Source organism: Anguilla rostrata, chromosome 2 (assembly GCF_018555375.3).
Source record: "Anguilla rostrata isolate EN2019 chromosome 2, ASM1855537v3, whole genome shotgun sequence".
Lineage (NCBI taxonomy): Eukaryota > Metazoa > Chordata > Actinopteri > Anguilliformes > Anguillidae > Anguilla > Anguilla rostrata.
The window spans coordinates 13233616-13258517 of NC_057934.1; the positions used below are offsets into that span (position 1 = coordinate 13233616).

General features: G+C 41.3%; 4 protein-coding genes across 10 annotated transcripts; 2 read left to right on the forward strand and 2 right to left on the reverse strand.

Moving 5' to 3' along the window:
• Positions 1-1170: 1170 nt before the first annotated feature.
• On the forward strand, positions 1171-7331 carry nudt13 (nudix (nucleoside diphosphate linked moiety X)-type motif 13). 5 transcript variants are annotated; one of them, XM_064320640.1, is made up of 9 exons: positions 1171-1313; positions 1722-1842; positions 2123-2265; positions 3099-3206; positions 4116-4222; positions 4758-4883; positions 5194-5305; positions 5626-5780; positions 6144-7331. In XM_064320640.1, exons 2-9 carry the CDS (start codon positions 1745-1747, stop codon positions 6330-6332), a joined length of 1038 nt encoding a protein of 345 aa, XP_064176710.1. In that variant the 5' UTR covers positions 1171-1313; positions 1722-1744; the 3' UTR covers positions 6333-7331. The 5 variants fall into 5 exon arrangements, with proteins under 5 accessions (XP_064176710.1, XP_064176712.1, XP_064176711.1 ...); XM_064320642.1 differs by having other exon boundaries at positions 1183-1317; XM_064320641.1 differs by having other exon boundaries at positions 1284-1393.
• Positions 7332-8373: 1042 nt separating this feature from the next.
• Positions 8374-15071, forward strand: LOC135247334 (uncharacterized). The gene is made up of 4 exons (XM_064320645.1): positions 8374-9639; positions 10579-10786; positions 12826-13120; positions 13307-15071. The coding sequence occupies exons 1-4, from the start codon at positions 9596-9598 to the stop codon at positions 13705-13707; spliced, it is 948 nt and encodes a 315-aa protein (XP_064176715.1). The 5' UTR covers positions 8374-9595; the 3' UTR covers positions 13708-15071.
• Positions 15072-15581: 510 nt separating this feature from the next.
• dnajc9 (DnaJ (Hsp40) homolog, subfamily C, member 9) lies at positions 15582-19619 on the reverse strand. Of its 3 annotated transcripts, none has more exons than XM_064320647.1 (6): positions 19484-19619; positions 18119-18309; positions 17499-17639; positions 17120-17374; positions 16731-16814; positions 15582-16497 (listed from the first exon to the last, which is right to left on the reverse strand). In XM_064320647.1, the coding sequence occupies exons 2-6, from the start codon at positions 18290-18292 to the stop codon at positions 16390-16392; spliced, it is 762 nt and encodes a 253-aa protein (XP_064176717.1). In that variant the 5' UTR covers positions 18293-18309; positions 19484-19619; the 3' UTR covers positions 15582-16389. The 3 variants fall into 3 exon arrangements, with proteins under 3 accessions (XP_064176717.1, XP_064176716.1, XP_064176718.1); XM_064320646.1 differs by lacking the exon at positions 19484-19619 and adding an exon at positions 19115-19266; XM_064320648.1 differs by lacking the exon at positions 19484-19619 and adding an exon at positions 19112-19134.
• Positions 19620-20643: 1024 nt separating this feature from the next.
• Positions 20644-24618, reverse strand: si:ch211-207i20.2 (uncharacterized protein LOC568537 homolog). Its single transcript, XM_064320637.1, has 5 exons — positions 24223-24618; positions 23342-23504; positions 23118-23179; positions 22783-22888; positions 20644-22498 (listed from the first exon to the last, which is right to left on the reverse strand). The coding sequence occupies exons 1-5, from the start codon at positions 24412-24414 to the stop codon at positions 21396-21398; spliced, it is 1626 nt and encodes a 541-aa protein (XP_064176707.1). The 5' UTR covers positions 24415-24618; the 3' UTR covers positions 20644-21395.
• Between the last annotated feature and the right edge of the window lie 284 nt (positions 24619-24902).

The window sequence follows — 24902 nt, forward strand, 5'->3', positions numbered from 1 at the left end:
ATTGTCAGAAGCAAACAAGAAAATATAGCTGCAAGCAGTGATGTCGGGGGCCAAGCGCCAAGGGTGAGCCATAGCACATTGGGGGGTACTTTGTCATGGACCACAAGCGTAATTCCACTACCACCCATACCAATTTTGCTGTGTACTGGATATGAGCGTACTTCTGAAATAAGTATTTGAAAATTGCAATCTTGAAGTGGTTCTGTAGCGCCACCAAGGGTGGAAAACAGCACTTTTAAAAAATTTTATTTACATACATAGAAATATTCGTTCTCATGTGCTCCTGTAAATGCTTTCAGCTCAATTGAAATAATGCATTGACTTTTCCTAGCCTATGTACAAAGAGTTGATTGATTCCTTATGGATTTAGAAAATACTATCACTTTAGCATTAGCAGTTGTTTGACTTGTTATGGGCAGTCATAGGATTATACCATAATCGTCAATCTGGGGTGTCAATTTCAGCCCTCCTTTTGGCAAGGGGATCACCTGGTTATTTTGTTTTTTACCTGTGAAGAGTCTCAGCTTTAGGCCAATGTGTTTTATAAGGCTGCACCCTGAATCAATGACAGATAAAAGCAATAATTTAAAACAACGTTGTTGCTAGATGCTGGCATCTAATTGCATGGCCATTGGGCTTTGAGGGTTTAAATGGTCGCCCTGCAGCCATCTTTGGACATTTTCCTTCGTGATTTAAGATAGGGATGTGCTGTAGCTTAGCTCATGCATTCTGAATTTGATGACAATGAGTCAGCATAGTAGGAAAAAATACTTTTCAGAATATTGAAAATGATGGAAAATCCCATATGGGGGACTGTAAAATTGCCAAAAACTGCCAAATTTTGTGGGTTTTTGAACATGCGAATGGGGTGAAAATTTAGCAGGAAAAGGAAGGCAGTAGGGGTCCAATGCACCCTTGTTGGCCCTTAATTGAGAACCACCCGTAACCCATCAATACTTCGATAAAACCTGGACCGTTTGTGCACCGTTGTAATGAGTTGAATCGCTAATGCTGACCACAGCTAAAGTGCATTTTTAACCCAATGGTTAGTGCATAAGCAAATAAACTTACACATTTTAAGTTGACTACCGTAGGATATAGACTGGGCTACTTCACTGCCCGAGTTCTGGAAAATTCTCATATGTTAGTTATTTACAGCCCTACTTGGTGTCTTTCTTCCTGAACAGCATATCCACAGACAAAACCATAGCTGCACAACTGTCTCCTCGGAGCGTGGGGTCGCTGTGCTCTCAGCCCTCGTGTTTTCTCACAGGCAAGAGGGCACTGACTGAATAGACGACTGGTCTCGTCGGGTCGGTCTGTTTTCAACTAAAACTAGGTTTATAACTGTTAGTGGATTTACGAACTAATCCCGGTTATGTGTTAGAACGGGGTCATTTAAAACGTGGAAACACATGAGATGACGAGACATGACTTTGAAAAGGAAAGCTTCCATGTTTGATATGCTCATATCTATAGCTAAGTTAGCTGGCTACATTTGTTTCTTTTTGTAGCCTCGATTGTGACTCGGTTAAAATGTGAAAAGTTGTTAGGGTGACAATAACTTAGGGGGACAATAAGAATGCAATAATTTGCAGGCTGTAGGAAACTGACTAGGAAGCTACTGTTGCTAAGGCTACAAATCATTATTCTGCAGCATGTTAGCAAACACCATAGAATCTCAACTGGCAGAGGAGTGTGACACTGATTCTTGTCTTTAGCTGAAAGTGCTGAAGAGTTCGAGATGGTGATGCACTGCTGTAGCAGTATGGTACGGAGTCCTTTCAGATCGCTTCAGTTGTTTGGTTCACGTGATTGCTCCAGCTATGTGTCCCGAATGAGGTTAGTGCTTCTATTGCTTAACAAGTGTGTCAGAAGTTCATCAGCATAACATAACCAGAGGTTAAACGCTGTGTTTTGAGTGTAAAGTGAAATAATGTTTGAAATTTGCATGATTTTCCTAAACACAGACTAGGATAATAAGTGGCTAATTACCTGATTACAAGTACGTTTTAGATTCAGGTGATGTCATTCTCCATTATGGATTAATGATTTGTCCAGTCAAAGCATTTGCTTTCTAAGTAGTCTGATCTTTATGTCCTCTGGCCTGTCTCGTGGTCAGGTACCTAATGAGATTGAAGGAGGATGATGAGGCATGTCGTACAGCACTGCAGTCTGGGAATGTGCTGCTTTATCATAAGTTGGCACCGCTGCTGACGCAGACACAGAAGGGAATGTACCATCTACATATGCTTCAGGCCACAGGTATGGCTGTAATGGGTGGTGCATATTGGGGGGCAGAGGTGGAGTTACTTTGTTATTATTGATCTTTGAGGTCTGCCTATAAAACAAACCATATAAATCCTATATATATTGTAGTAGTAGGCAGTCTTTAAAAATTCAGACTCTTTGGTTTAAGGATGCATATGACTAAAACACCCCCTGGATATTGGTAACAGTCAAGGCGAGACTTTGGAGCCTGAGATCCAGCAGTCCCATAATGTTCAGCTCCAATGCATTTATAAATAACCTCAGCCTTTACGAAATACAAATAACAATTTAGTAAGCAATTTTGAAATAGGAACCAAATGAGTCTTTATTTCCAAGTCTGTATTTTTTCCAACAGTGGAGGTTTCTCTTAAGCTTATGATTATGTTAGTGTATCTGGCAGGATTGTTTTTGTATGATTAGGTGTGATTCCAGTGCTAGTTTGTACTTGGTAGGATTCTTGCTTGCTGAACAAGCTTACTCTACAGGGTTGGAGTCCTGATCGATGTGGTCACTTCTGGCACTACGATCCTTACTTTACTCTAGTGTTTCTTTTGCGCCTCTACATCATGAAACCTATGCACTTGTTGTACGTCGCTCTGGATAAGAGCGTCTGCTAAATGCCTATAATGTAATGTAATGTAAGCCTGTAGGGAATTTAAAATGTTGTTACCATTGCGTTCACATGAATTATCAGATGGAATTTTGAACAAATAATCCATTATACCGTGTTAAATATAATTATTCCTCAGATGAATAGATCAGTGATTTCTTGAATATTAATCATGAAGTTGTAATGAACTTGTAGGCTATTTGCTCTCTTACTGCAGATGTCAAAGGAATTCTGGGAAAACTGGGGAAGGATGAACAGCTGTTAAACACATCTGTCCTTATTGGCTGCTCGGACAATGATGCAGCACAATTCTCCCTTGATGTTGGTAGGACTGCTTTCCAAACCTGTAAATTAAGTCAGTGATATTGGATGTTTCTCTTCAAAAAATAAAGCTTGAAAGGTCACCAGGACCAGTTTTGATAGGACAATCATCACATATGAACATGTCATACCATATAATAGTTAATTTTGTGCTCTCACGGGGCATGCCAAAATGTGATTGAGTATTTCAAATTGTGGAATAAACTTTACTTGGAACTGGAGAATAAAAAAAAACCTAGATCTCAGATGGCATTTTGTGTTAAATAAGTATTTGATACTGTATTCATACATAGGATCTTATCTTGAAACAAAAGACACAAGTTCTACAGCCTCTGCTTTACTAACTGAGCTGCCATTTTGAAATTACAAGTGAACTGCATGTCCTTTCCTCAGGACTTCATTTGAATAGTGTTCAGTCTGAAGGTGGATAATTCTCCATCTTCCAAGATGTTGAATATGCCCCACTTGATACACATACTTTTCCTTTCCCAAATGTATTCATCCAGTGGCTGTCAAACCAGCTTGGGTTATTTATTTTTATTTTCTCATTGCTGAAATTTTGATAAAATAATTTATACCTTTTCCACTGCACTTCTGTTTAGAGTAGGACTATGCCTCCTTATGAATACCTCATTCAGCAGTAGATCCTCACAATATTATTCTTTATCAAATTAAAAAACAGGCTCTCTTCTGCTTTTATTTATATAACAGAACTGATGTGGTTGAAGTTTTCACAGCAGTCTCCTTCGCCCCTAGGATTATTTTTGATACCTACTGTTGTATGCTAACCCTACAATCATCACTGGCATTTTTCAGTTTTGATCAGCAGATTTGCCCTGGGCCACCATAACTTAAAGAATTTATGGAATGCCTCCCTGGCTGCTCTTTGATTGTATGAGTCTCTGTGTTACAGGAAGTCTGGAGAAAGCTGCTGTGGAGGAGATGTGCGGAGGAGTCTTCGTTGACCTGAGAAAGGCCTTTTTTCTGCTGAAAGAAAAAGATACTCCTCTGGTAACCAAGGTATGTGTCTCTACCATGTAAGCCATTGATTCATCCTCTTGTTATATGTAGTATGTAGTTCTTTAAAGATATTGGCACCCAACATGGTGCTGTACATGTCCAATGCCCACAATATAGAAAGTCCAAGTATTTGCAACTGCAGCTGCCTTCATATGAGAACTTGTTAGAGTTTGACAGAGCCTGTGATGTTCAGTACACACGCAGAAAAATAACTCAGATTAGGGGCTGCCAGTTGCCCGTAGTCTCCTAAACGATGACTGAGTGGCTCAGTTGTGCAAAGCAGTGGATGGAAACACATGCTTTGGCCTGCCAAATAGTTAGCAGTGGCTGGAAGCTTTGAAGGACAGCATGAACTTATGTCAAGTTGGTCTGAGAACACAGACTTTGGAGAAAAAATTATATATTGGTTACAAACAAAACACATGTACCTATACTTAAATTCAGTTTGTACTATACTCTGTCTATGTGTAGGATTGGTTGTGTTGTTGGATGTTGCTGGCTTTGGCTCTGTTGACTGTGGGTGTGGCGGGTGTAGGGACAGGCACTCCTCCGCTGGCACCAGACCCACGCCTACTGCAGCGCCACAGGGGAGCCCACGCAGCGTAATCAGGCTGGCAGCCAGCGTGTGTCCCCTACAAACGGCGCTACTTACTACCCGCAGGTAAGAATAGGGCACGAGCAGAGAAGAGGGTTACAACTGCTACAGAGGGGTTTGTCATTACTCTGCAGGAAATACCGCATACGACCATTTTCTGTGGTCTGTTATATTCTCCACAAAATGCTGTGTAGCTATTAGGTGCTCAAACTCTGTCATGCATGCATCTCCATATATTATCCCTTGCCCTGTAAAAGAATTTTGGTGAAAACATGATGCCCCTGTAATTAGGATATGTGATTTCAAGATGTATCTATAAGCATTATCCATGCCTGATCAGTGGGTACAGTGGTAGTTGTGTTTGTTTTTCCTGCAGATGGCGCCAGTGGTAATAGTCTTGGTGTCTGATGGGAAGAGATGTCTGTTGGCTCGCCAGTCCACTTTTCCAGAGGGAATGTATAGCGCACTGGCAGGTTTCTGTGACATGGGTGAGCTAAGTTTACTTTTACGTACATACACAGGCTAATCAATTAAATATACTGCTTGTGTTTTTTATCTTACATGTTTATCCCCTTTTATTCTGTAAGTACTTTGAGTGCCTTTATGGGAAACATAAAATGTATTATTATTGTTATTATATAGCCATATTTTCCTTTAATTTATCAATATACCGGTATTCTTTATTTATAGTGATGCAGTTGGTATATGGCTGGGACAGCTGTCATAATTATTTGACTGGGGGAGCAAAGTGCATCTGATGGGCTGTGGGAGCGCAGCCTCTGTCTGCGTTAAACGTGTTGCCCTGCAGGAGAGACGATAGAGGAGACGCTGAGGAGGGAGGTGGCAGAGGAGGTGGGGCTGGAGGTGGAGTCTCTGCAGTATTCCAGCTCCCAGCACTGGCCTTTTCCCCAGAGCTCCTTCATGGTGGCTTGCCACGCCACCGTCAGCTCGGACAATGCAGAGGTACACAGTGTTGCCTCATTACCTATGTGTGTGTGTGTGGGTGTGGGTGGGTGGGAGGGGGTAAGAGAGAGCGAGAGAGAGAGAGTGAGAGACACAGGGAGAGATTAGAATTTACTGTACAGCTCCTTGCTTGTGCTAACATTACCCAAACATGTCTCCATAATCCTATCACAGACACAAAACACAAAAACATCTTCTGTACTCTTAACACAGACTTGATATTAAAACTGAAACTCCTCCCATCCTCAGCACAAGCACTGCGAGATCACACATTAACATTTCATGGGAAATAGGTATTGCCAAACCGACTGTGACTGAGGTGCAGTGAGCGGGAGTTAATGTTAAAATGGCTGACCCTAACAGGTCAATCTGAATGGGGTGGAGCTGGAGGACGCAAGGTGGTTCACGCTAGAGGAAACTGAAGACGCCCTTAAAAAGAAGGCCTTCCCACAAGGCGCAAAAGGAGAGCCCACTGCAATCTGGGTTCCTCCCAGATACGCTGTAGCTAATAAACTTATCCGGGAGTGGGCGATTCAGCAGAAGAAGTCATAAATAAACAGCAGGAGACTTTGGAAAACTGGATCCATTGACAGTACTGGAAGTGCCCCAGCTCGATGGTTCACACCCTCTTCCCAAGGAAAACGGCACTGTAGGGATATGTGTGTCCCTTTCAGACAGAAGATAGTGTCTACAAAGCTTGAAGTGGAGGGGACCAAGCTTCCCTGTCGGTTGATCGTGCATCCTCTCTGCCAAACTTGCATTAAATTAATTTGATGTGATGGGGACATACAAAATTCACAGCTTTTGGAGTTTAAAAGAATATTTCTTAATTGTGTTTTGGCATTGCTGCTGAAATTAGCATCTGTGCAGCCAAGTGCTCACCAGAAGCACCTTCAGTTGGTAGTTGATATCCTTACCCTTAATCATCTACAGTTATTAAAAGTCCAGTGACTGACTGCCTTGTAAATTAAAATAGATACATCTTGCAGTTGTGCCTGCACCTTCTGAATGTATTGCCTAATTGTTTTAAAGGATTTGTGGTATTCCAAGCTCTCAGATGGCTTTTGGTCAGTGTTTTTAAGCTCAATGGCTACCTCAGTAATGCGCCAGGTGTGAACTGGTGGCCTGGTTGCATCATACAATATTGCTACCTCATGCATTATCCCCTGAAGATAATACATGTGATATTAAAAGGATGCCACTACTTGATTTTAATTACTTGTCCTTTTATACTTATCAGTTGTAACCCCTTAATAAACTATTATAGTAACCCCCCTTAAAACAGTTCTCTTTTTTGGGATTACCTTGCTGTGCATCTGTGGTGTGCCACAATAACTTAACAATGAGTCAGCTATACAGACCCAACACCACTGAACCAGTCATGTTTAGAACTTCTCTCTCTGATGTGTAATTCATAAATGGGTTTCATTGCACAATGGCAACACCTCTGGTCAGTGTTGTGCCTTTTATTTTCTGAATCTGGATTTTCCACCTCTGGGACCAGGCTTACAATTGTGAATGAATGAAGTGAAATAAAGATAGAAAGTTTGATTTAGTTGATTCCATTGATACAGTTTTCCAATTGCAATGAAAAACAGAAATCTCATGAGTACCTGATAATTCTTCAGTCTCTGTTTTTGCCATCACAGTCACAGAGCACATCACATTACATCAGTGGTGCTCACCAAGGGCTGATCCGTATCAGGATTTTGCGCCAACTTATGTTCTTAATTATTTAATTTGCACAATCATATCGATCTAACATTCGTATAAGCACCAGCTGCAGCTGCATACTTCAAGTCTATCCTAAAGATTTTACTGTGATCATGTACGGGAGTGAACCCAGTGTAGTTTATAGAGCTGACAGAAAACTACAAGTAAGGTAACTGGTTGGGGCGAATAGCAGACCATTCCTCCAGGACTCCCTTGGACGACATTAACATACATTTTACATCATATTGTTATATGACCAGTTGTTCATTCAGGTGATTTTCTGACAAGAACAGAACATGCACACCCTTGCTCCAAATTGTTTCTCTGTTTGCTCAGATTATTGATTTTATGAAAATTTTTGCACATATTGATATAGTGTTATGGACATGGAAACGCGTCAGGCATTTTTTATTTATTTTTGCTATCTGCTGTGCTTCTTATGTTGAGGTGATGGTATTTACATATCGAACTGTCAAATAGCTATGTTACAAATGATGTCAAACGGCCATGGTGATGTTTATCCCCAAGCCTCTCTTCAGCAGTCCCAGCTCAAACTCAATCACAAGTAAACAGTTAAACGTTGCTAGGATACACCTACATTTCCAGAACACACAAAAGAATAATAAAAAAAAACAGATGGTCTGGCTTTATTATTAATATCAAGTTCATGATGAATGTCACATGGCAATTGATCACCATTTTGTAAAATTGGAATATTGAGGGGTGCCACCGCTCAAGTTGCTCAGAAGCCTTGGAAACAACTGTGCTATCAACACTGGAGGAAGAAATGCAGTAATGAAAAGGAACAGAGAGTGCAGTTGCAGGAGCAGGCATATTGCATGCAGTTGGGCAATGGTCAGAGAAACGTGCATAAATCTATCCACAGATTGTTTTGTGTGCTTTCATCTCTAAGATGTGCTCTCAACCTCTACCCCTCCACTTCCATGAGACAGCCATTGAACTGGTGCTCAGTTGATGAAAGTTTAAAAAGTTATCTCAGCTGTTCAGGTTTAGATCTCATACTACGGAGGACATGACATCTGAATAATGTGCCTTTCATGTTCCTCAAACCATTGAGCTAGAATTTATCTGTTTTACATGCAGTTGTAAAAAGCAATATTACCATTCTGGAATACAGTAGCTCAGAATGCCTATCACAGGATTGGTATTTATTAGAAGTCAAATAAATAAATAATTTAAACAGCGGTTTCCACAGAACCTGAGAGAGCATCAAAAGTGTTGCTATAAAGCCTTGAAGTTACTGGTGCTAAGATTAAAAAAAAAAAAACATTTTGTATCTAGCAAAAAAGGTTAGCCATAGCGGAATAAAGAACAATCACATTATATATACTGAACGAACAGTATGAATAATATACAACAATCTTCAGAGACTGGTGTGTGATATAATAAAACAAAATTCACCTCTCTGATGTCATTTTCAACCTTGTCCTCAAGTTCAGTCCGGAGAGGAGAACATGGAGATACTCCATCGACAGAGAAACGAAGCGACGCACCAAGCTTGTTTACTTTCCCAGCTCTGCCTAATCATTAACAGATTATTCGCCAGCCTTTGGCCATGTTCGAGGCTTTATCTCTGGTGCATCATTTACATACCTTAAGGATAACCCCATAGTCGCAGCTGTAAAGAAGACCAAACGTTTTAAATTATATACTATTTACTGAGTCATTCGAGACAGTGCCAGGTGAATAAACTGGATTTAAATGACAGTGGATTAGACGGTTCATTGAATTTTCAGAATAGGTAGATCCATGCCTTTTGTTTTCAAGAAGTAGCAATGGCAATGAGTACGAGGGACAGGCTTTGGCTCTGACGGAAGGGGGTGATGATGCCACTTGTTAGAACTTCTGGACCAACACATTCTTCTAATTTATGTTATCGGAAACAGGAGTAGTGTAGCATGCGGCTCCTACATGGACTAATATAGAAGAAGAGATTGGTAAAAAAAAAAAAAAAACATTTTCAGCCGTGAAACACGAGAAGACATCAAATGGACTGTTGCATGTAACAAAATCCGGATCCTTTTTCCCGCTGGAGAAAAACAGTGGCCACGGCTGACAATTCGCAGGACTTGAAAGTGTGAATGACTGACACAGAAGACACAGAATGGGGGAAGCACTCCAGAAGGTGAATAAACAACTGTAACTTGAATGTTTTGCGCCATTACGTACAGAAGTTCAGTGAACTGCACTGCTGGCTACTATGACGGTTTGTCCTTTCTGTTCTGATAACGGACGCTCAGGCAATGGATTTGCATAATACTCAGGTGTCTCTTTGTGCTGTGTTGGTTGATAGGTGTCTCCAACTGTATTCAAAATCCATTGGCTACAAGTTTCTGCATCCTTTATATTTTAACAGAATCATTTCATGTGTAAAAAGGATACATTCATGACAATTGTAACACTATGTATTGGCCTCACAGACCACCTTTCACACCCCAGTAGCTCATCAGCATTCCTCTCCATAATGATTAACAGCTAAATAAGGCTGCTGTGGCTAAGAGCCTTTTTACAAAATATAGGTGTAAATTGTACCAGTATCACACCTCTCTATTTAGAAAGCTGCATAGTTTAAACCGGAGGTGGGAAATTCCATTTGGGGAGGGTTTGTGTGTATGCAGGTTTTTGTTTGCAACAATTACCCCGGTTCATTTCGCTATTTAGGTCTATATACCAAGGCCAGTTCACTGGCAGATCAGAGCATGGTAACATGTTTTAGATGGGGTCCCAGAAGCGGGTCTTCAACTGCTGTCCATGAGCTTATCAGTTACTTTAGCTGAAATGTCAGATCATGCATATGACTGGACTGATTAAATAATAGAGCGTAAGTTGACATGAAATCCAGAAAGAGTCACTGCCTTGCAGTCCCCTGGCTTAAACACATTGTATTGCTTCTAATTGCATTGCACAGACTGACTTTTGTCAGCAGAATTCTTCCTTTTGTGACAGGGAACCTATATCGCTGTTTCTATGAACTGTACACTGTGACACTTCCTCTGTTTAGAGCGATATTGATCATGTCTGCCCCAAAATGTAGTGATATGCTCTCTCTTTCTCTGTTTGTCAGCCCTGCATGGTTCAAAAGGAAATTGAAGAGGCTTGTTTCAGCACTGAAAAGGCTTCCATGGAAATCTCTTGCCCCTCTGATCCACACTGGTGCCTCCCTCCTGGCATTGCTAGTCTACTGGCAGAGCAACAAACTTTACCACTTTGTCACCCATATCTTCATCTCTCAGTACCGCTTCCCCTACGTGGTACCCCTGTCATTTGCACAGGTACAGCTTATGGAGAATTGTGTTTAATATGAGTATATTAGACATTAGATCTCTAATCAGTTTAATATTAGTTTTGTAAACGCTTGAATCTGCTGTGTAGATGTTCCGGCACAAAATTGTTGCTTAAGTTGCTACAAAAGAACTGTGAGGTTCCCATCCTGTCTACCCTATTCCTGAAAGCAATGTAGCATAATTGTACATCTTGATCGAACCAAAATTTATATTTGTTCTGGTAAACAATAGAGGTGTCATTTTGAGTAAGGTATTGTGAGTATGCACTGTGTTCAGTATTTGTCTTCCATGTGATAATGAAAACGTGTACAGTGTTTCTGAGAGGGAAGCCATAAAATCTGTTCTAAGAGTTTTATTAGTTAATGGTGCCTAGCTTCCAACATTATTCTCAGCTCCTCAACAGGTGGCCCCAGTTGCAATACATGGCCAAAAGTATGTGGACACCCCTTCTAATTAACCCATTGCTAACAGTTGCATAAAATCTAACATACAGCCATGCAATCTCCAGTAACAAACATTGGCAGTAGAAAGGGTCGTACTAAAGAGTTCACTGTCATAGGATGCCACCTTTCAAACAAGTCAGTACATCACATTTCCGCCCTGCTAGAGGTGCCCGGGTCAACTGTACGTGCTGTTATTGTGAAGTGTAAATATCTAGGAGCAACAACAGCTCAGCCACAAAGTTGTAGGCCACACAAGCTCACAGAATGGGACCACAAAGTGCTGAAGCACGTAGCACATAAGAATCTGTTCTGGATTGCAACACTCCAGTTCTGGCTGCCTCTGGAGGCAACGTCAGCATAAGAATTGTTCCTCAGGAGCTTCATGAAATTTGGTTTCCATGGCGATGCAGACACACACAAGCCTAATATCACCATGTGCGATGCCAAGCATCGGCTGGAATGGTATAAAACAAACGACCATTGGACTCTGGAGCAGTGAAAACGGGTTCTCTAGAGTAATGAATCAGGCTTCGTTATCTGGCAGGCTGACTGACAAAACTGGGATGCATAACAGTAAAGGTGTAATAATGGTCTGGGGCTGTTTTCATGGTTTGGACTAGACCCCTTTGTTCCAGTGAAGTGGATCTTAATGCTACAGCATACAAGGACATTCTAGAGAATTGTATGCTTCTAACTTTATGGCAACAGTTTGGGAAAGGCTCTTTCCTATTACAGCATGACAATGCCCGTGTACACAAAGCAAGATCCATTTTGTACAACATTTGAAAAGGTTTTCTTGCCTCTGACCCAGAACTCTCCCAGTGTCATTGCAGTGCTGTTCTTGGTAAAATTATTTTTAATTGAGAAGTTGGAAGAACGTGGCAATCCAAAAGTTCTCTGAATGTTTTGATGCATTGGCTATTTATTGTTTTGACTGGACCGTGCTTCTGCAGAGTCCGTGTTTTCTGTTAAGTTTTTCGTTGTTCAATCGCAGCTCAAACCAGACATTCTGTTCAACAAGGCTTTTGTTCTGCGATTAATGTGAACTGTGCTCCTAAACCCTTGTTGCAAAACTCTGTGAGCTGTGCCAGCACGGCAGTATTTGCTGAGATGCCCATCTGCAGGTCCACTAATCTAAAAAAGATCAGATTACAGGCATTTAGCAGACGCTCTTATCCAGAGCGACTTACACAACTTTTATTTGTACTGGGTAATGGGTACTGGGTGGGTCCCAGGTACAGGGAGGTACAGCACAGCAGAATACAAACTGTCACATGGCTCAGGAGAGAGGGAAATGCTATGGCTAACTGAGCATTGGCCCATGGGAATCCCAGTCACGATAAGGAATCAGTCCAGACCACAATGTCTATGTAAACAACTAAGTGCCTCAGGCAAATACTTCAATTTGGAACTGAGATTTTTAATACATGGGAATGAACATGTTTTCCTATTGTTTAGCATTTTGGGTATTGTCATCCACCAACATGAAAACAAATGGAATACATGTCCATTCATAGTCATGTTTGTGTACACGCACAAGTGTGTACATTATCCTCTGATGGCTAACTGGCATGCTTTTTCCAGGTGGTGCTGACTCTGGTGGCCATGGTGACGCTGCATGGCCTTGGCTGCGTCACGCTGCAGCCGTACTCTCTGCAGCTGGGTGAACAGTTGCTGGTGCCTTCCATCTGTGACAGTATTCAGACGGTGCTGGCGCTGTGGGCGGTCACCTCGCCCTCTGGTCTCTTCCCCCTCACCTTGAATCTGCTGCCACTTGCTTGCGTGGCCTGGACCCATGCACTTGGCTTAACGCGGCGCCTCTCATCTAAAAACACCCTTCTACTGGCCGCTGTTACATTCACATCTGTGACAATCGCAGGTACCCACAATGCACTGCTCTGGGATATTACTGTATATTTATATTGGATGAATTAGATTGGCGTAATTGAGGCAATCAAAAAATTCCCTTCCCACCATAAGATTTGGAAGAATTTTCAATTTCATGTACAAATTAGCCAAATGTCTCACTGGTTTGTGTTGAAATAAGTGTCCTTCCTCCCTGCAGGCACACGTAATGTCCTACGGACTGAGCCCCTAGTGAGGCTCTATGCCCCGCTTAGCCTCTTCCTGCACAGTCTCTCTCTCTGCTGGCTGGCTAAAGTGGGAAAGACAGCGACAAGACGAAAGAGGCAGCATTCGTCCTTGCTCAACCTCTACTTCTGTCTCAACGTGAACAGAAGCCTGGTGCTGGGCTTTTTGTGCCTGCTCCACCCCGACTCCCCGCGAATGCTGAGCGAGGGCTGCTGGCACAGTCTGCTCTTCCTAGCATACCTGCTGGCCATGCTGCTGCTGGGGGTCCTGCAGCACCTCCTGCTGGCCATCGCCGCTCTCTACTGCTCCCCGCTGGCTGCAGGGCTCATGCACACGGCGCAGGATCTGGGGCAGAGCTTCATCACCCTGCTGTAGCTTAAGGGTGGACTACGGGCGTGTCTGAGGGTGTCCTGCATCCAAAAACTGCATACAGATTCGCTATACTACTGGGCGTTGTGAATGGAATAAGCTATCCAAATGAACATAAACTTAATCCTGACTAAACCACTTTCCACTGTTCATGTCTCTAACCACTGATGTGCTTGTAGTGGGTCCAAAAACAAAACTGAGACATGTGGTCTTCTCTAGAATTCCAACTGTAGTAGACAGCTGAGGAGTTAAAGTTTGCTAGACTATCCTAATCTCATCACACACCAGAAACCATTCTGGTTAATGAAATCTCCCAATATACTTCATACAATAAACTTCGCATTGAGTATACTCATCAAACGCAACGATTGCACATCTCAGCTGGAGGACAAAGCATTGCATTTGTGAAAATATCGAGGTGATGAGACTGGAAATTTTAAGTTGGGAAACATTTGAGTTTTGAATACAGTTGGCTAATAGAGGTCAAGTGCCAGTTCTTCAATTGCATATGACTGGGGTAAAGATACTTTGCTATGAGATTAGCATGTCTGCATGAAAGTTGTGCACCCAGCACTTATTCTTGGTCTTTACCTGTATTTCAAACACAACTACCTGATTTTCTAAGAGGACTCCATTGTCAATTTCAATCCCATGTTTGAAAAGAAAGTCATAATAGTTTAGTCTTTTAAAATATTAAGAGGAAGTAAAAAATTGATTTTACTCAAGGTGTACTGTCCTATGCATATACAGTGCTGTGAAAAAGTATTTGCCTTGCCTGGATGTATTTACTTCCTGATTTCCTCTGTTATTGCATATTTGTCATACTGAATGGTTTTATTCATTCATGGGTTCATGGGTTCCTTTTGTATAATAAAATATATTATACAAAAGGAACCCAACTTGCTCAAGCCCTGACTTGAAGCAAATAGACACACTGTGGCAGGATCTGAGACAAGTTCATACTCAAAAACCTACCAATTTGTCTGAATTAAAGCAGTTCTGCAAAGAAGCATGGGCTAAAATTCACCCACAGCGATGTGAAAGACTGATATTAAATTATAGAATGTGTTTGGCTGCAATTATTGCTGCTAAAGGTGGTACAACCAGTTATTAAGTTTAAGGGGGCAATTCATATTTCATATGGGTGTTTTAAAAAAATGTGTTTTTTGTTTACTTAGGTTCCTTTAGTCTAATGTTAGATATTGTATAAAGATCTAAAACCATTCAGTGACAAATATACAATAATAGAGGAAATCAGGAAGGGGGCAAATATTTTTTTCACAACACTGTATAATAAACATGAAAGTATTAATAAATTTAAGTGCTCATTATTGTTTTGTGAAACCAAATAAAGAATTTATATGAGACTATTACTTTTTATTTAAATTTCAATGGGAACACAGTACACCACCTTTAGAGCACTTCTGGAATCTTGGCATGCATGGATTATACAATGAACAAATGGTTCGTACAGAAGTGAGGACTTTAGGAACTGCTGGTTTGCGACAGGCTTACGACATTCAGACCAACACTTTTATAATTGTAGGTGTAGTGGTATTTATGAATAATACTATTTCAGGAATATCAGGAGCACACATATAGTTAAAGTTTAGAGGTAAGGCCAGTCTGCAAACTTTGAGACACGACCAAGTTAGCAGTTAAACTCTGGCCAGAGGAGGTTGAGAATCCTTGACAATGATCAATGACCTGATATATTACTTCTGTTCTGGTGCATGCCTCTGCACAGGGTGGTCATCGATCATAGGGATGCTTACTTGTAACTGATAATGTAGGTCAAGCATTGCACCAATTAAGTTTTTAAATGCACCTCTGTTCCATAGAAATCCTTCATTCCCTTATCACAAAAAATCTACACAAGGTTGTTTAAACAATGGTTTAATTTTAATTCAATAACCATAGGGTGCTTGTTGAACATAAGCATGTAATAACTGGAATCGTTTGATGTTAACAGATGAGAACAGATTATGGGTCACCTTTCATGTTAGTATTAAACCAGCAACAAGAGACTGCTTTTATATACTACTGACAAAAAGGGCTGTTAACTGTATATCCTCTTGGACTCTGTCAGTCACTGGGCAGACCCAAAGGGACCAACACTGATGTTAAGCTGTCTATTTAAAAATGACACAGCAAAAAACACAATGCCTAACTTCAACAAAGGTTTTCCTGATTGTTTAGTTTTATAAGGTCAATGACTGTTTTAGTCATGGTTAGCTATTGGTGTTTTAGTTGTAGCTGAGGGCTGTTTAGCATGAAAGTCCCGAGTTTTGGCTTGAATTATCCAAAAAAACAATAAATTGCATATGATAATCACCTGACCAAAAGCTTAGCGGAATCACAGAATACTGCATGGTTGAACGGGAATTACCATTAGATAAACCCTTAGACAAGTTTGAACAATCTACACATCATGATACATATGTACACCATGCATATAAAGATGAGACTTTTGGTTTCCTCTTTAAGAATCAAACCTAGACATTTTAAGATGGACAATAATCCTTAAAATGGCATTATTCAAACAATTGTCTCAGGGATTCATTAAGTGCCAAACTAACTTTTTTCCGGTAATAAATATTTAATTATAACTGTTCAAAGTAGAATTTTCAGTCACTGACTGGATCCATGACGCAGCGAAACTTACTGATGCATTACACTTCGAAACAGTCACTTCTTTCCTTTCTTTCCAGATGTGGCCTTTCCTTTTTTGGAATATTTCGCTTCCAGGTCAGACAGGAACGAGTTAAACCCCTGCTCTCTGGACTTCTGCCTTTGCTGAAGTTGGGAAACATAAAATATGAACATGGAAAAATAAAAAAGAGATCACCAACGACTTACTGGCCACTGCCTATTTTGTTTAAAACAGTGTGATATTTATTCCATTTTTGTAGTAGCCTACTTACTATTGAATATACTTTATGTGAGCAATGCTTACTCTTCATGAACTGCACTTACCTTTCCACTATGTACATGAGTAAGTAAGTAAGGTTCTGGAATGGCTGTCTTACCTGCAACATGGCCACTAGGCTGTCATCAGACTTCATACCCAGCTCCTTCTTCATCTCCTCAGCCTCCTTTTGCTCTTTATCAGCCTGATTAAGAAAGGCATTGTCATACCGACACACATGATAACGAGGGGACCTATCAATACTAACACCTGAACAGGCAGACTCAACCCATTACACTAAAACCCAATACATCATATCATTGTGTCCATTTAGCAGAAAAAGAGCCACTTACAAAACGAAGCATAAAGGTACATTTAATCGGTTTATAAGAGCATGAAAACTAAAAGCATGAGGTGCATGTGTGTGTGTGTGTGTGGGCGTGTATGTATGTGTGTGTGTGTGTGTGTGTGCGTGCGTGCGTGCGTGGGAGGAACAGAGGGACACCGTACCTTCCTCTTGCGCACTGACTTTTTCTGCTTGCTCTCGTGGGTGAAGGCGCGGAAGGCGGGCAGGTCGCCGGAGTCGATGGCGCCCTGGATGATGTCAGCGATGCGCGGCTCGTCCTCCTGGGTGGAGCAGAGCGCGGACGCCATGATCAAGTCCATGTTTCCCTCATGCTGCAGGTAGAGCCGCCGCACGTCCTCCTCCTCCTCATCCGTGCCCTTGTACTTCTTCTCAAACTCCAGTATGTCCTCCAACGTGATCTGGAACAGTGGAGGGGGGCAGAGAAATACTTAACACTGAAAAGGAGGTAAGCTCATTCACAAACTGAGGAGCATGTATGCTCCTTGGAAAAAATGTTAACATGGAGCCCTGTAGGGGAGTTACCTTGGGGAACAGCAGCCTCCAGTACTCTTCCCAGTTGCGGTCCTGGCCCAGGGAGTCTGTCTCCTCATCCACCGTGCCCTGCTCATCATACACCGCCCTCTGCTCTTTGTCACTCAGGACCGCGTACACCTTGCCCAAAGCCTGCAACAGAGCAGCGCAGCTGAATTAATGTTAGCGATGGAAGGGCGGGGTTTCAGGAACCCCATATATGTTGGAACTATGGTGAGCTGTCAGACTGTGCCTTTCTGAACCAATAAAAACTATTTACTCTCCACAGCAAAGCACAATGATTGGTTCATATCAGTGGGCAAGGGATAACTCAACCCATTTTGGGAGTCATGAGGTCTTATTCGGCCATCACTGTATAACGCACACTGCACATGTAAACAACACAGCATGTTAATTCTCTGTTTTTATAGAATTACCATTAATAGCTTGTATAATACAATATAAAAATATATATAATTCAGTATAACTTTAACAGATTATTTAAACAGTAATTGTCAGATCTAGACACATAACTGCCATTAAATAATCAACCAAAGAAAGAAAACCGCTAAACTGAGAATGACTACAATAGCTGCGGAGGACTCATTAACCCTTTGTTTTCTGGACTGTACCTGGAATTTCTTGGTTGCAAGCTGGTCATCTGGAGCCCTGTCAGGGTGGACCAGGAGCGACAGTTTGTAATAACCTCTCCTGACATCGCCTTCAGATGCCCCCTTTGCCACTCCAAGCACCTCATAGAGGCTTGATGTCTTGAACAGCTCCTTGCATTGCTCAAGTAATCCCATGTCTCTCCTCTGTAGCCCTGTGGAAAAGATCAATATAATCTTACAGGTACAACCATTGCAAGATTGTGGCAACCACAAACCGCCTAAGCCTGACCCCACGTTTACACTGTAACTCAAGTGTAACAAGCTACTTCATCACAACCCTGTGTGTGATCTTCCCAAGCTAGATGCCAAGGTAAGAACTACTGCATGATTTCTGATAAGTGTCCAGTCTTGCTAGTCAAATGAAAGATCAGTTCCGTTATTTAATATGATTTGCTACTTGTTGCGGAGGGCATGACGTTAGCTATTTAAAAACTACCTCTGTGACATTTGAATTCACATCTAAACACTGAAAATATGGATGCTGGATAACACAGAAGCTCATCAAACTAGTAATCTTGATAGCCAATTTTTCCATTGAAAAACAAACTAGCAAGCTATCATATAGCTTTCAAAGGACAATGAGACGAGAAAGTTGAAGTTAAATCAGCCAATACTATTAAGAATGAGTTAAAATGTCATTGGAAGATGAACAACAATCTGACACCTGTAAGAAAGCAAGACAGGATTTTGCTAACTTTTTTTGTTGCTAACTACCGATGAGGCTGACCATGATGTACACTGATTTACTTAACGTTAGCTAGCAACCTCAACAACCGCCTTGCATTTTGCGAATCAGCTGTGTAGCAAGCCTAATCGCTAGCTGCAGTTTACGCCATTCAAACTATGGTATCACCAGACTTTAATATTGGCTAACAAGCAAGCCCGTTGTGACATTTGTAAATCCGAGACTTTAAAGTAGCAAATAATGTCAAAATGGGAACAAAAGATGCCAACTACCTGCTCGTAGCTATGTGACTTCTAAATACGTTTTCCCTCCACCTCCTAAATTTGCCGCGGTACGTATAAATTGCGCGCCAATGTGTCACACTGGCATCCGTCTAGCTTAAGCTGCACACATACACTAATCTATATACCATACGGATACGGTAAGTGAATCGTTTTTATCCCATCCTTACACATACAAACAGGCCACTCTGCGCAGTATTTGTGGTGAAATGATGCTCGTGAATAGCACTATCCTTTTACGTCATGGACAGTAAACCGGAGATATATTCGAAGCAAGCATAGACAGCTTGTTGATTGGATAGAATAATAATAAAAGGTTCCCCACTCGCCAAAAGAACCCACGAAGCAGTGGTTGCCTACCTTGGTCCTGGGGATCCCCTGTGTATGCTGGTTTCCGTCTCAACCACAATTACAATCGCAGAATTGTTCTTAATTAAGTGCTTTTCATGTTTAGCAAACAATAAATGCAATTGTGTAGGTTTAAGGGGGAAATTATTAAATAACTTAAACACGTGTTTCACAACCTAATTAGGATCCTATTGATTACCCTCAGGCCTGAATTTGATTAGTTAAATAATACATATAATAATAATAATAATAAAGAAGGCTCCAAACTCGCTAAAAGAACCCACAAAGAACTACACTCAGTGATCACTTTAGGTATGCCTGCTTGTTACTGTTATACAGTGCATAGTGTCAACACAAGCTCAGTATGCAGCCTAGTACCAACAGATTTTGACAAAGCAATTAATCAATACAATCCCAAGCCCTTGCATTCAAATGTTGAATTGTGCCTAAGGTATGTTTTTCGACTACTTTTCATTCAAATTAAATTATTGTGGAGTCAACTCCACCTTGTCTCAACTCTTTGAATCACTGAATGGAAGTCAACCCCAACACTTGAGAGTGAAGAGTCAAGTAGTCAACTCTTCTGGCGTCGACTCGCATTACTAGTGTTAATGGAAATAGCACGCAGACATGGTGAAGAAGTTTAGCTGTTCAACCAAACATTAGAAATGGGGAAGATGCATGATCTAAGTGACTTTGACCATTGTGTGATTGTTGGTGCTAGACAGGGTGGTTCCAGCATGTCAGAACCAGCCGTGCTCCTGGGACTTTGAAACACTGCAGTCTGTATAGCAGGGCTCCTCAATCCTGTTCCTGGAGATCTACCATCCTGTGGGTTTTAATTTCAACCCCAAATTGGCACACCTGATTCTACTCATTAATAGCTCAGTGAGATCTCTAGCTGTTACATGAGGTATGCTTTGTTTGGGCTGAAGTGAAAACCTGCAGGGCGGCAGATGTAACTGTGGGTGAACTGTCCCTTTAAGGTATGTGGGAGGTTTACATAGTGGCCAAAGAGAATCCAAAAGTTAAAGCTAAATTCTGCCAACCTTTGACACAGATATACTGTGGGACAGAACGTAAAATGTTACTCTCTAACAGAGTGCATATGAATCCAATAGAGACCACATGTACATTGGAAAAGATTAATTAACACTGAAAATGTCACTGTGTGGAAGTTAGAAACATGCACAAAGTCATTTTATTTACGGGAGGTGAATTTACATGTTGTGAATGTTCTCTTCAAGTACATACAAATTCACATGATCTAGCATTTCGTCAAGCACATAAAAAAAAATACAAGGACCATAGCCTGTCCAAAAAAACAGGTAAATGTCACAGTTCTGTTAAATCATTTCAGTTTAATTCTTGTAATTGAAATGGAAAAAAAATACATGAACTAAATGGTTTGAGTCACAAAAGCATTGCTTTTACATTGTTACTGCAGGGAGATATACTGCAATATCATCTGTCTACTTGATAAACTGCAAAATTAATATGTATATTCAACATCATAAAATTGCATGTGAACATATTAGTGCATAATGACTGTATGCTACTACTGTCACTGTTTCTCAGTTTTATGCTTGGAAAAGGTCATGAATTGTACAGGTCATTCTATTCAATTAACTTCATATTTGCCATTTAGTGTCTGCTAAATACCAAACTGTAAATGGTAGCTTTGATTTAATGATGTTAAACATGTTCAGAATTCTCAGGAAAGCAAACTCAAAATCTATTAGTGTACAGTAACTATGCACTACTAGACTGAAATGCATAGAAGGTTTAACATACACATTTTACCTATAACCTGAGGGAAAAATTGTTCAGTGACGAGTAGCACATAGGTCAGTCCTCATGAAGGCACATGCAGATTTGTAGCGTTTAAACATATGAAACTCCGTGTGGGCAGGTATGGACCGACTCAACCGTAAACGCACTTATGTAGTCTAAGGTTTCTCAGGTCACAGTAATTCTTCCCACATTTATCACACATGTAGAGTTTCTCCCCCGTGTGTATCCTTTTGTGTGTCCTAAGATGGCTGCCTTGGCTGAACGTCTTGCCGCACTTGTCGCAGCTGTACGGCTTTTCCCCCGTGTGGGTCCGCTGGTGCAGTTTGAGACTTTGCGAGTTGTTGAACCTCTTAGCGCACACCTCGCAGCAGTACGGTTTCTCCCCCGTGTGAGTGCGCTGGTGCAGTTTCAGACCGCACTTCTGAGTGAAACTCTTCCCGCAGAGCGCGCAGTTGTACGGTTTCTCTCCCGTGTGAATGCGCTGATGTATTTTTAGATTGACGGACAGGCGGAAAGCCTTCCCGCATATGGCGCAGGTGAAGGGTTTCTGCCCCGTGTGAATCCGCTCGTGCGTCTTGAGGTTAACGGCCTGGCGGAAGCCCTTCCCGCACACGACGCAGCTGAGCGGCTTCTGCTCGGTGTGAATCAGCTGGTGGATTTTAAGGGTCACGGCGCGAGTGAAACTCCTCTGACACGTCACACAGCTAAAAGCTTTCTCTCCGGTGTGAATTTGCTGGTGCCTTTTAAGGTTCTGCGCAACGTTGAAACTCTTCCCGCATTCTCCGCAAGTGAACGGTTTCTCTCCCGTGTGGATTCTCTGGTGCGTTTTGAGATGGGCGCCTTTGTTGAAACATTTTCCGCACACATCGCAGCTGTATGGCTTCTCTCCTGTGTGGATTCGCTGGTGTTCGGTGAGACTGTGCTTCTGCGTGAAGGTCTTCTCGCAATGCATGCAGCTAAATGGTTTGTCACCCGTGTGAATTCGCTGATGTGCATTAAGACGATTCAGCTTACAGAAGCTCTTCCCGCACTGAGGGCAACTGAACAGTTTTTCTCTGTTGTCAGCAGTGCTTGGACTCCAGTCTATCAGGATCGAGTCATCCTTTTCTTTAATATTGCCGTGAGATTCCACAAGTGTGGACTGCAAGTCATACTCTGCATTGTCATTTTCTTCCCAGTACTGATGGTCATTGTAAAACCCCCTTCCAAAATCAGATGCAGCCCAAACTGCCTCTGTGGGGGGTGGGAAGACAAAGATATTTGAAGTTGTACAATTACAACATACTATAGCCAGCATTTGTACAAAATGTGATACTGATATAGGTTGAGACTATAAAGCAACTGATTTCTCGTACTGTTGCTGATGCTTAATACATACCATAACACGCCCCCCCCCCCCCATATAAAGAAGTCCGAAGCCAATTACGGATTTACTTTAAAAATCTCTTTAATATATTCAGTGCAATGCATCTCCAAAAAAGTTCTAAAGCTACTTCATTTGTGTCCTGTTTACTCACTGTCTGGATTGCATTTCAGTCCTTGTTCAGTTGTGTCAGATTCATGTTCAAGTCTTTCCTCCCTGCAAACAGGAGATTTTGGGTTGTCTTCTTCCAGACCTGTGGACTAAAAAGGGGAACAAGGGTAGTCCTCAGCCATTGTCCATGCATGCACTATAACAGGTTTAAATATGTGTGACATTTACATATTCTATAGCATCTTTATTGAAATGCATAGGCAGCTTTACCACAATAACTAACTGTAATGAAATAATGTATTCCACACTGCTCAAGTTGTCAAACACATCCATATCCAGGTCATGAATATGTGAACTATACGAGGTGCATGAACTAACCTTAGCTTTCAACACAGGATGGATTGGATTGTCTTCCTCCTTCACAACAGTAAGCTCTTCCACTGAAACAAATCGGGAAAATAACAGGAAAATCTGTCACACATTACACTGATTCAGACATCTTTAGTAAGAACTGTAAGACTATTTAAGAAGAAATATTTCATACCACTGGGGAAATCAAGACCTTTCCCACTGACAAAAAGCATCAGAAATGCTAGACTTACCACATTCTGCTACAGTAAGGCCGTTCAAATAACTCTTTTCCGTTGTATCCTGTACAGTCACAATTTCAACCTCCATGAACTGCTGTTTCGTTTCATCGACGAGTCTGGTTATTTTGACCACGGCCTCTTTACTGAGCATCTCCATGACAGAAGCGAACCGGCTCTAGAGTAAGAAAATAATTTACACATCAGGCAAACTACCAAAAGCATATCATACATTACAGCATCACCAAACGGTAAGGAGAGATAGATTAATTGCTTGATAATTACCCAACAGGTTAGCCAACATTAGTACAATTATATAAACTTGGCATGTTTGGAGCTAGGCAACTCGCTATCAGCGTGTTTATCTGGTTAGCTACCGAGCATAATATAATTGTAAATATTTAATTTAAGTAGTAACGTTGATGCTACAGTACCTAGCTAACAACAAAAACAGGAATGTGTTGATAAAACAGACGCAACATTGCAGACAATAAATAACACCTTCAAATAAGTTACTACAAAAAGTTGTTTTGCTGCTGTGGTTATTTTTATTTATTAGTGCATCACTTCCTGGTCGGAATGTCCAGCCGAGAGCAAACAGTGGGCTAAGAGGCCGCAGGGGCATGCGACCTAAGTTAGCTAGCTTGCCAACGTCCCCAGTCAGGATAAAATACCTCGCATTATTTACGTGTTCCTGCTGACATATCAAGAAATTGCTCATTCGAACACATGAGACAATATAAAATATTTGAATCGGGCTATATGTGCTGTAACTAACGTCGTTAGCCAACGAGCAGACTGGCTAGCTAGATACAAAGCAACAAGCTGACGTTAGCTTATCCGCTGATCAAAAGCCAGTGTTAGCTAACGGTAGCAAAATAATTATGGCCGTTTACCATCATTAACTCATTCTGTGCCTGTATTTTCTTCTGCAGCACTTCGTTATCGGTTTGCTGTCCTGCCACATCCAAACGTAACACGATGGCAGTGTCTTCGTCGACAAGGTTGCCCATTTCTGCCACGGCTGTTTGAACCAATAACTCCATGATGGAGGCTAACTGAGTCTGGAAAGCAATACAATTCGACATTGTAAAATCGATTGAAAACCATCTATTTTCGAGTTCGTTTACAACCCATCTGTTTTTAAAGACCAGCTTAGCAAACGATGGACACTTTTCCCCATCAATAAAACAACGTTTACAGTTAATAGTTAGCTTGTAAGTCCTCTATGAAATCCACAAGAAGCCACCACAATACTAGCTCACAATTACCCTACTTCCGTTTGCTATAGGGAGTGAACTTCAAAATAAAAGTAATTTTTACCTATGTTTGCATTTTCCGGAAAGTTGAAACTTCTCACCGACAAGTAGATTAGTGTTTCATTTTTCATAAATTAGCTTCATAGTAATTGTAAGATAAAAAAGACGAAAACACATACACAGTTTGTGTGTCTGTGTGTCAAAATTTGACATGTTTCCCACGTGCCATACCCTACGCGAAATTGAGAGAAGTCAATTGTAAATTATAGTTACAGTGACATTACTTGTTCATTTAGAATTTAGCTCTTCGCCTTTCC